At 39.5% G+C, this 12,416-nt stretch overlaps 1 protein-coding gene across 1 annotated transcript in view; it reads right to left on the bottom strand.

The window, feature by feature from the left end:
• Positions 1–458: 458 nt before the first annotated feature.
• The window catches only part of LOC127059769 (protocadherin Fat 3-like), a 206,389-nt gene continuing 194,431 nt past the window's right edge, over positions 459–12,416 (bottom strand). The window contains exons 4-5 of the mRNA XM_050976417.1: positions 2,660–2,974; positions 459–794 (exon numbers count right to left, since the gene is read on the bottom strand). Of these exons, the coding sequence (XP_050832374.1) occupies positions 459–794; positions 2,660–2,974 (651 nt within the window). The remainder of the gene's footprint in view (positions 795–2,659; positions 2,975–12,416) is intronic.

The following is a 12,416-nucleotide window of genomic DNA, read 5'->3' as shown; positions in this document are numbered from 1 at the left end:
CAAAAAATAAAAGGCAGCCTGGATAGTTGTATTTTAGCAAATGTGTTTGCACTAAGGGTACCTTCTGTTGAACAGTTCTGCCCACAAGCTGTCTGTAGAATATAGAACATCTCTCGAGCATGCTTGCCACCTTGAAGCAGGGCAGTCGGAAGCAGAAAAAAAAGAACAGAATGCAGAAAAAAAGGTGAAGAAAGAGAGAAATGAGGGACAGCAAGTCTAAGTACCATAAATACATTTAGAAATGAGATTAGCAAAGTATGACAATAGAATTTAAATGACAGACAACATTAAGATTGCAGTAAATAACATAGTACAAAAAAAAACCAATTCAGCCATACAGCGCTCTTTTTTAAGCTTAGCTAAGGAGTCATAACAAAAGCAGGAATATTATTATTAATACTACTACTGTTATCACTATATTAAAATAGCATTTTAATTTCATCATTAGGAAAACGGATTTAACTGGGGGTGGAGGGGGGGAGGCGGGGAGACAGTTCACAGTTAGTTTTCTTGCTCTCAAAACCGCACAGCCGTACGCTTTGCCTCTGGGGCATCCTCCTGGCACTGCTGGCTCCCGACTTACCGACGATGTCAAACCAGAGGGGGATGTTGGAGGGCTGCACAGAGACCACCCCGACAATCTCGGTCACTTTATCGCTCTCCATGACGGTGAAGTTGTAAAAGGGTTCGTCGAAAGTCAGGGGCACGGGCGAGGGCGCCGGCTTTTTTATCCACTCAATGTGGAGACGGGCAGTGGAAGATTTCTGGGGCCGGCCGTTGTCCACTGCTTTTATCTGGCAGGCACAAAGAGAAGAAGGCTCAGGCTGAGCATCCCAGCTTGGCAATTCAGAACTAATCCAAGCAGTGCGATGATTGCTTGGAAAATGGTCTTTGTAACCTTTTATGTAAAATCCCACGAAAAAAAGGACAACAAACGCTTATTTCGCACTTCTCACTCTTTTTTTTTTTTTTTTTGTTTTGCATAATGCTTTGACTTTTCACTGAAAAAGGTGATTTTAAACTGAAATGTTTTGTTTAAGAAATGCTGGTGGGAGGCCTCCTGCAGATGCAATTCAAACACTCCCCACACATATCCTTCTCTCCAGAACCATCTTCCCTCTCTGATTTCATCTTGCAACCAGCTCCCTCTTGCAGCAAAGCTGGAAGCTTTGTAACAACCCTTTGTAAGACTCATGCATTTTCAAAAAATGCTCATCCAGAGCATGTTTGACTGCTTTCAAGTGGCACTGTATTGCCTTCCTCAGGATCTTTAATTGAATTAAATAAGTTTCAGGTCACTTCCTTCATTCTCCATAAAAAATATAATTCAGAATTTTGTCATGTTTTCTTTCCCCTCTCTGTCAAGTTCATTAAAAATTGCTTTGCTTGGTGCTATTTCTTTTTATTATAAAGTCTTCTAGAAAGATGAATAGGCTTGATCTTTGCATGACATGCTTTATGGATTTAGCATAGCAAAGACAAGATGAGCAGCAACAAACACTGGGCTTAAGAAAAGGCTGAATGCAGGTTACAAAATGGGTGCTTTGGTGGGTAACATCAATGTTAACAAAATGTTAACCTTTTCTTTAAAAAAGGTAATGTTTCTGGCAATATAGGTCCACTGGTACAAATATGCCATTAGAATACCTTTTAAAAATGGGGAATACTTTATTTTTCTGAGATATCATGCCCTACTTCTTCCTCTGGAAACGTGCTAAGTGTGTTTGATACTAACACTCATCACTCTGCTCCATTCCAGGCAGGCAGGTCCTTTGTGAAAAGATACTGAGGGTGTGATGAGCAGTTTCTAGTTAGAAAATATTCAGTTGTTGTGTTATAAGAAGGCTCAGGTCTCAAACAGGACTTTTAGGTCACCAGAGGGAAAAGTACTCACTCACTCGAAGGCTGCTCTACTCTAATTCCTAGGTATTTCTCAATGTTTTGTTACCTATTCATTTTCCAGCATTATGAAGGCAACCCACTTCTGAAGGATACATCACTTCCAGATGTCAGACCATGGACCTCTGACATTTTTATTTCAGCTCCTTAACTACAACTTGTGGGCTTATTCCTGCACATGAAGAGTGCACATTCCAGTCTTATATGGCTTTATATCAACCATATTTTATTTCCCCTTTCTTTTGCTTTCACTCTGTGGTTAGAGCTCTAAAAGAAGAATTTTGACTGAGCTTTCTTTTAACTGAAATTGCTTTCACATCACAGAGTACACCGTACTACTCCTCTCTTAGATGCAGCCACCTAACTGGGACAGTAGGTGCTCTCTGTAAGGGCAAGCAATTGTGTTCACCAAAAGTAAGTACCCTTTTGTAGCTGTATCTGCCCAGGCCAACATGATACAACTTTGGAGCAGACAAGTACTTGGTCTTCATTTCTGGATATTCAAGGGAACAGCTTATGCTAACAATTTGCAGGCTGACTTTATGCTCTGAGAATACTTCATGACCTGCAGTAGCATGAATGATCTCTCACACTCAATTTTTTGGCATATGAATACTAAATTTCTTAACTTAGGTCTTACATACAGGGAATAAACACAGTCATACATTCCTCTTTATAGAGGAGGGCCTATTTCTTAAAAAAAAAAGAAAGAAGAAGTCAGTCAAATCATGGATTTGTATGTCAATGAAAGAGTGCTTACTGTTAGGATGTCATAACTCCCCGCTGTGAACTGCTTCCTGGAAGAAACCATCCCTGTTTTGGGATCAATGAAAAACTTCCCATCATCGTTCCCATCCACAATGCTGTACGAGATTTCTGCATTAGGGCCCTCGTCTTTGTCAAAAGCAAAAGCTCTGTAGATGGGCTCCCCTCTTTTCTTACGGTCCCTCTCCGGCAGCTTGATCTGATAGACTTTCTCTGGAAACTGTGGCTTGTTGTCATTCTCATCCAGGACCTGCACCACCACCCAAACCGAGGATTGCTTGGGGGACGTGCCCCCATCTGAGACGGTTACCTGGAAAACAGCAGAGCAGGTTATTCCAACTTCAGAAATTGGAGAAAAACATAAAACGTATGGAAACACCCTGCCTACCCCAAAGCTAACCTGCAGTTTGCAACATCTTCTGTGTACACAATACAGAATTACTATAAACATGCTCAGTGCTTAACTCGATTTGTCCACAATGGCAAATCCAGCAATCCAGAAGATTTTTTACTTCTGAGATGAACCTGGAATAAGGAACCTGCAGACTAAGAAGCTATTTCTCAAAACATTACATCTTTTTATCTCAAACCCTGCAAGTTTATCCCAGATGAGAGAACTGGAATTAACCCATTAATCAGGGATCCCTGCATTTTTTGCATACATATTTTAAAGTTTCTTATGTCACAAAAAGAATTTGAAAGATGCATTTCTTCTTAAACCCTAAAAGAACCTCTGTCATTTTTTTCCCATTAATTATTTGGAAATTCTTAAACAACAAAAGGATTTCTGTCAGCTCTTTTCATTCATTACCCAAGATGTGACAGCTCATTAATTCCAAACCTGCTTTATAAGATTATAAGGAGCATAGAGAGGCAGGTAACAAAAAATTTCTGCTGCATTGTGTAGAGAGTGCACTGTGCTGCCAGAAACATGTAAGAAATAAAATCTTTGAGATGAAAGTTAATTAGTAATTTAGCTGCAACTTAAACAGAATTACTAATAATTTTCAATCTGAAACACTATGAAAATGAAATGATTCAAGATCAACAAGCCCTCAAGAGATTTAATAATATGCCTTCAAAATGAAATCAATATGTTTCAAACTTCTCCCTCAATATTTCGATTGCATTTTTAATGAGAAAGAAATAAGGCAGAAAGTTATTTTTGTTTGCATGAAAGAAGTTCAAATTTCATTTTCAGCTACATATGGTAACATGCCAAATCCCACAGTAGCAATTTCTGATGACAGTGAGCCAAGACATTAAATACCCTTCTCTGCTCATACTGATCACTGCACATCGATTGGTTTGTTGGTAACTTCTTGATGTTTTATTTTTTCCTTAAAACTTCCTGTGTTCCCTATGCAAATCCTATAGTTGTGATGTCCAGTCATTAGGCGAAGCAAAATTTTCTGGGAATAATACCCCTTGGCATTTTCCCAACCTTGTGTAAAGTCTAAACGTAGAGTAACTCCAGTTTAACACTGAGATCAGCAGAAAAATTGTGTTTTCTATGAGAATGCTAAATTCAGGAAAGGGATAAAGTCTTTAACCTATGTGTTTAAAAACTGATGCAGTGGAAGGGAGCAGACTGACAGCCTCAGGGACTGAAACAGCTCATTTACAGAAAAGCAAGGAGCATGGCAACATATAGTGGCAATGTAAACTCCCCAAACAGCCCAAAACCCACTTGGAGAGTGGAACCATCCTCCCAACAACACATACTAGACTCAGGCCTCTTTCTGCCAAGACTGTAGTAGAGTTTCCCACGTGCTAAGTTGCTTTGGCAATTAGCAGTTGTTGGGCTCACCACTCCTGTGATGGGGACAGCTGTTTGCAGAGTGCTGGATGGGGATCAGAGCCATCCTGCAACGTGACATCTGCCAGAAACCAGCACAGGGGTGTGGGAAGAAGACCCACACCATTATCAGTGTGCTGAGCCATCCAGTTCCCACTACCAACTCTTTCCAAAACAGCATTTCTAGGGCTGTACACACAGCTGTGAATCTGCCTTTCCACAGGGTGAGAACCACACCACCAGGGACCTCAGCCTCTCCACTTAACTAATGATCCCCTCTATTTCTGCTCTACTATGTTGTAACCGGCAAAGCTCTGGGCAAGACCACAAGTTAACCAAGGAAAACCTTTTTTGGGTATCTCCACAGATAAAATAACCACTAATGACAAGCAGTACAGGCTGTATTGCATAGAAACAATCAGAGTCACACAAACTCAAAAAATATCAACAAAATGCTTTTTAAGGGAGTAATGTTTTTGCCTTAAAAAATACTAGCGAGATTCTGGAAACTCTTGTTCTCTGAAAAAATACAACTTCTTTTTTTTTTTTTTTAAGACATTTTCTTCAACCTACTAGCAGTAATCAACAAAAAAGGTGTGTGACTGAGATAAAGGGTTTACAACCAACTATGTCAATAAAATCTATGAAAATCACAGTGGTATAAACAGTCAAACAACTATGATGAAAAAACCCTACCAAAGTCAAATAACTGTTTAAGAAGTGAGGCTTCCTTATGTCTTACCAGTACGTTCTCAGTTTGTCACGTTACTGCTGAAATCCTGACTAGCATGGAGTTGTGGCAGTAAATATTTGCATGCATTTGTTTGGTTTGTAAGCCCAAACTTGGGGGGGAATCTGTTTGATAACAGAAATGTTGCACTGAAAATATTTGCTGACAGCTAACAGGAAAGAGTAATGGCAATAATACAAAATAACAGCTAATTTATAAAAAATAATGAAAAATGGCCTGAAGCTAGTAAATTCCACTTGGGCTAAAACTTCACATCCCTAGAGAGGAAAATGGTGGGTACCAGCTAAGCCTTTTTGTCTGGGTGAAACTCAAAACTTTTCAAAATTACAGGATGCAGCTCCACTGAAAAAGCTCTGATTGCCAGACACAGGAGCTGAAGTTCTCTCTTTGCAGGCATGTAAATTAATTAAGCCTCCCTCACACCAGTGATGTGATTATTTCCCCAAATGTAAATCTGCACCCTGGCTGATCCCTTTTCTGTGCTCCATCATCCTGACCTCAGCCTGGCTATTCAGGTTCCAGCCATAAACAAGGTAAAAGAGCTGCAAAAATTTCCTCTGCCCCTACAGAAAAAAAACCCACCATGACAACACATTAAAACAAACCAAGAAATTGCTGCCAGTTCAGAATTGTTCCCAGACAAAAATGGGGAGAAGCAGAGAAGTCATTCAGCACATCACTCTGCAAATACCATTTCCATCAGGACACAGTATCACACCAGCACTTAGGGGCCCCTCTAACCAAGGCAATTTCAAGTCAAACATTACCACAGTTCTTAGCTAAACTCTTGAACAGCTGGAAATTACAGTAAAGAGTAACCAGGGAGGGGAGGGAGTTTAGGATGTTCCTAGGACAAAGCTAATTCACAGCCGGTATCTCTGGAAATGCAAAAGGCAGATGTGCAAGGCACAGGAGAGCTTGCAAGAGAGAAGCTGTAATTTAGGACTGGTGAAGTTGTTTTGTTTAGAAACCTGCAGGTAGCATGGTAGGAAAAAGAACACAGATGAAAGGTAATGCAGATGAATGACATCTGAGTGACATCTGTCATTCATCTGTCAGTCTGAGACAGGACTGTTTCAATACATTGTCAAGATGTGCCATCGAAAACCCAACAAGAGGTGACTCTCACAGTAATCAGTATGGGAGAAGGGTAAGGACAAAGATCACAGCTTTCCCAGCAGAGTTAGGGAACAGCTGCTTGGTCAGCATGTGCTTTCCTGAACGGTGAACACCTTCTCCTGTCTGTGTGATGAGTCTGGCATCCAGAGCCAACTGCTGCAGATGAGCTGCTGCTTGACCATGTGCAGCTAAGATGGACCAGGACAGCACCTGTCCCCTCTGCTGCACTGGTTAGATATTGCTGCTCATGCTGTGTCAGGACAGCCTAAACAGAAGAACAACCTCCCAAAGCTGGGACACAGCCATGAAAGCAGCTGAATTTGCACTCCCTGACTAATCAGACAAAGGGTTGGTCCATTCAGTAAGGGTGGAATGTCTTAAAAAGAATATGATTACATATTTAGTAGGGCCTGAATGCAAGAGACAACGAAAATAAAACAAATTATTATATATTGTCATGGTGAAATCCTAAGATCACTGCTGTTTTCTCACAACCAGTTCCACTACAGTTTTCTCCACAAAATGAGCATTTGCTTTAATGCTCATGACTTAACCAAAATATGTCTGTCAAGACACATACAGATACTGGTTACCTGGAAATTTCTTTGCTAAAGTAACAGTCACACCGCCCTTACAATGTTTCCTTTAGCTGGATGGACCAGGACAAGGCCTCCCCAAACTTCCTTTATTTCTATCAGATATGTATTTTTTGAGAAAAATGCATTAAAATATCTCCTTCTGCAGTGTATGACAAATTCAGTGTAATAACAGAACTTTCTCTCCAAGTGAAACAATTTCCACTTCTTCTGCAGGATCTACTTCAGCAGGTTTGGTCTATAGGCATTAACACTCCCTTCCCTACGAGACTGAGAGATATTCATGTTTGTGTTCATGTCCACACAGCAGCTACAAAGGGATTTCCATAGAAGTGAACCTTCTCAGTGAAAATGAAGACTGACATTGACTGTTAACATACCACAGCTGGAATGGTAGATGTGAGAAGTTCTTCTTTTTATGACTATGGAGAAGGCATGGAGGAGACATCTAATGTGGAAGTGTTGCCTAATAATCCAGCCTAATCCAGCCTACCAGAACTCAGCAATGGTCACAAAAGGAATTTTGCCTTGAGACAGTCACTCCTCCTATGAGTCAGACTGTGACACTTAATTGGAGAAGGTGTAGTTTTTGAATCTTTCAGAATACAGACACAACTGTGAGGACCACCCTCCTGAATTACCAGTACTATATTGAGTCTCATTAACAAAAGCTCATGACTTCCAAGGTAATTATTAACTCAGCTGGAGGGAATAGCTAGCAGGGATGTTACCTCAACACGTACAAGACAATTAGCAGGTGTTTAATGTGAGTCATCAAGCCTTGAGAAGAACAAGTATCTTTTTCCATATCATTCTTTGGCAGGAAGAAATACTTAGCCTACCCAATATTTACATTATGAGGAACTGTCACATCACTGTCATTAGCATTGCAAAAAGCTGAAGCTGCCATATTTGCTTGTTTATTTTTATAGTGTGATAACTGCTTAATGCAAAATAAAATGAGCTGAGATGCTTGTGCCTCATCAAAGGAGCGTGCACAACAAGGTTTTCAGGTAAAAGTCTCTCCCTTCCCCCAACAAGAAATGCTAATTTTGCTATAGAAAACCTTAGAAAAGAGAATCTAGTTGAGCTACTGAAGGCAGAAAAATGATCAAAGGGAGCCGGAGAGCTAAGGCATACCCCTGCTGTTAGTGAGTAATGGGTTTGTTTCTTCTGCCAACGTGTAAACGAGCTGCAATACCTATTGTAAATCTCTGGAATTCAGCCCGAGTAGGAGAAGTGAAAGATTATAAAGGAGAGTTCATCGAGGGATGAATACAACTTTAAAGTCAAATGCACTGAAATACTATCTCTGCCAACTTCAGAGAGAGACTAAACTCGTGGCTAAATTCTTACAAGGAAATATTTTTCTGAAATGCATGCTGTTACTGAGCTACACGTCAGATTATTGCCACTAGGTGAAGGCAGTGTAGCTCAAAGACATACAGAATATGAGAGAAAAATAAATGTACTTTTTCTTTTCTTTTTTCTTCAAAACGAATACTGAGTTAGCTGTAGCAAACTCGATACTTTATCTTTCTAATCCCTTATCTAGCAACTGTGGGAAAAGAATGGGTAAAGTGCTTATTTCACTTTTTCTCATAGGATGTGCTCCTGTCCCAAAAGACAAATCATACTTCTTGTCCAAAAGAGTTCCAATCATATCAATATGATCCATCTTTCCTTATTTCCTTTACAATGTGCTAATCTGGGAAATCTTTGTTTGTAAAAAAAATTAATACATTCACTCTGGCCAGGTATGAAAAATAATTTAGAGTACATTTTAAATAGACATTATTACTGACATAAACACTCTAGGTGTTTGATTAGGAATGTCAATGGCTTCCAGCCACACTCAAGCTAGAAAACGATGCATAATGGTCTGTTAAACCATTTGAGAATTAACGATGACATCAGGTAATTTCAGTGCTGTATTGCCAAAAGACAGGAAGAAAGGAAGGAAGGCAGACTTTCTCATTTGGAGTTAAATGCTCCCTGTAGTATTTGCAAACCTAAATATTAGAAGAGTGTACTGAAGAAAGCCTGAGAGGCTTCCAATCTTAACTTCTGTCAGACTCAGAATGCTGAGATCAGTAGATGGTAACCAAAGGACCTGGCAGAATGCAGTACCAGAATGGGTGATTTAAAAGCCCAAAACCACTACTACTGCATCTATTACATTTATCCTGTGTCACACTTTATTCTACAAGCTTTTTGGAAACAGAAACAGTAAACAAGTCCCTGTAAAGAAACTAAGGACTTATATTTCAGATTTAGTAGCAATAAAAGGAAGAATCTGCATAGCTCTTGACAGTGACCCTCTAAAAGAAAAATAGCAGTTTTCCACAAGCATTGCTTTTGAAGTTCATAAGAGTTTGGAGATCCTGACGACCTTTGTGCATCAGGCTTTATTTATACAGTGTTCTTCAATCAATACATGCTAAGTGCAGAACCGACCATCACTCCATTAGATTCCCAGAAAACAGAGCAGCCTGTCACGTGTTAAAGGAAACTCCTTAAAGCAGCCTCAGAAAGCACCTTCCCCTTCCTTTCCCTGAGCAAAAGAAAACTATAATCCTTAGGAATGTTGAGCTCATAATTTGCATTTGATGAAATGTAGATTAAACTTTGTCCAGAAGCGACTCTAGGGCAGTCACTTTCCAGAGGTCCACAACTTACTTCCACTGGTGGAATTAAACACAGAAAAGCTTTACCTCTACTGCCTACCTGCACTATAGTCACCTAAGATTCAGCAGAAATCCTCTAGGGTAAGGAAAAGCATTGCTCAACCAGGACTTTTTCTGACCTTCTAGGTGATAACAGCACCTTGAAACTGCACAAAACATATCCCACGTTCAGCAGTTTGCAAAGTTTGCCACAAGAAAATTGGAAAATTTGAGATGATCAGAGTAAGAGCATCAACCTCAGTCTCCAAACAAAAACTGTATAGGTCTTTTAAGTACATTACGAGCTTCCTCTCTTTGCTCATGAGGCTACAGTAATGAGTCCTGCTAAATATATAATGAAGAAAGACTTGAAAAGCAGAAGAATACACTCCAAACTGTCCCCTGATACTACCTGTCAGAGAAAATTTACCCACCTTCAGACTGGCACCTTACAAACACAATAAAGTATGATATGCAATTACTTAAAAATTATTTTTTTAGGCATATGAAACCTCTTGAGAAACAACAACTAAGGAGAAGTATAACTACCATCATAGCCCTTAAAGGAGAAAGAAGATAAAAGTTGCCTATTGATCTTCACAGTAAACTTTGAAGAAGGTGTTTAGCTCCTGCTGCAAGTGAAGATTACAATCTGAGAGTTTTGTGAACAGAAAATGAATAGTCCAATGTGAGAATATTTCACTTCAAGCAGATTTAAATAACATAAAGCTTAAAAATCAAGATATGCATGCAGTTTAATGTTAGTAGTACTCTCTATGTCAATTTTAATCTGATTCATACCTCAATATCTACTTCAGCCATTTGTGGATTTTGCTTTTCTTGTGAAAAGAAACACCAGTGATTAAATATTGATAAGTTCCCCTCTATCAGATCTACCTCTACAGATAATGCCCTTCTTCAAAAATCTTATCTTAGCACTCAGGAAATACAGAAGCTCTCAGTTTTTGTGCTTCAGAAGAGGTGCCCATCAACTTGTAAGCTCACCACACTGCTCTTTTCTCAAAGTTTCAATTACTCTTCATTTTCTTTCCACAAAAGTTACTTGATTCTCATCTTCACTATAAGAAGGAACCAAACACCTTCTTTAGTTTCCCCAAAATGATGAAGATTGTCACACATCTTCAAACTTCCATTTTTCCATACTAGACCAGTCAATCTGTGTAATCATGTAAGAAAAACATTCTGGCTATTAATAAAGACACAGAATGTTATCCATGCTTCCAAGATGTTTTCCTACTAATAATAATTTATGTTATGTTTTAACTATCAACAGACATGCCCTGGTAAAAAAAAAAACATGGTGATTTATTGCCAAAATTTAATCAAGCTATAGTACTAGTCACCATGGAGTTAACTAATCAACAGTATTTCCTTTATATCCTTGTTTGGGTGTGCAGCCACGTCAGTTTGTGGTAAAGATATCAAAACTGACAGGGAATTAACTCCCAGCTCCTTTAGCAGGAACTCTCAGATTCAGAGCAGGTGTGGGGCAATAGCCCTCCGTCTGTCTGGCACTAAATCAGCAGCACTGCCTCATGCTAATGTGGAACAAGCTGCTGAAGGTCCTCTAGGAAAAGGCATAGTGTGAAAGAGCTTGCTCTGTGCATCCTTAAAAATATTGTGGCAGAAGCTTCTGTTACAACAAAGCAATAACTTCAACTGAGACCTTCAGTCTTCAAAGGGAATAATCATCTTGTGTCCCAAACTATAATATAAAAACCCACTTCTAAACAATTTTTGTCATGCTGACATCCACTGCTCTCTGATAGATGAAACATCCTCAGGTGAGGCTCTGTGATGGTCAGTTTCAAAACAACATTGCTGTTCCTGAGGAAGTAAAATGTTTATTTGGCCAGCAATGAGATGAAAGATATATGCTGCAGTTCCTTAGATTTATTTACTTTATAGGAACACTGCATATACTGCATATATTATTTATTTACTTTATAGGAACACTTTATAGCAACACTCCAAATTCTATGCTTCTATATAAAGCAGAATTAGGGATTTTCAAAAGAAAGGCAGCAGTTTCTTTTTTTTTTTCTTCCCTCAGCAGCACTTGGCTGTGCCATCAGGGGATGACACACCTTGTCTCTGGCCGAAAATCAGATCAAGACAAATCCAGCCCCATCTCCAGCTCCTCCTCCAGATGTTCCTCCCCTGTCATCCACTTGCAGCCACCTCCACCCACCAATAAACTGTTTGCGCATCTGTGCTACAAATGTGGCCACAGAAATAATCAGGGTTTAAAAGGAGCTGCCAAAAGAAAACAAATGCCCCCAAAAGGCAGACAGCAGTGAGCAATGGCAATGAGGGAGCAAAAGGAGGGGAGGCATTCCAGCTCCCCAAGTCAGGCTGGGACAAGTTAAATTTACTAAGATTTTTGGTCACTGAAGAACACTCATTGTAAAACTGCAATTTTGGTGATTAATTCTGCAATTTTACTACAGATAGAAACTTAAGAGTCCACCCCCCAAACTCCCCTCCGCAAAAAAATCTCTACTTTTGAACTCATCACTTACCAACAAACCTTGGATCAATACCAAAGCAGGCAAAGCCAAAACCATTAATAATAATGTAAAAGCCTTTGTGTACCATCAGCAATGCTGAAAATAGCCAATTTTCATCTTACACCGTTTTTCCACAATATTCAAGAAATGAGTGCTCTCCATCCACACACACACAGGTAAAAAGTTTCAAAGACGGTTTTACAGCTGACAGACTGATGAGTAGCCTCTGACATTTAAATGCAATTTAGCTTTTTTCTCAGTAAAAATGAAACTTCCACAGTTTTATGTTAA

The sequence above is a fragment of the Serinus canaria genome, chromosome 1, assembly GCF_022539315.1.
Source record: "Serinus canaria isolate serCan28SL12 chromosome 1, serCan2020, whole genome shotgun sequence".
In the NCBI taxonomy this organism is placed as follows: Eukaryota; Metazoa; Chordata; class Aves; order Passeriformes; family Fringillidae; genus Serinus; species Serinus canaria.
This window is presented reverse-complemented; position numbering and strand designations above follow the sequence as displayed.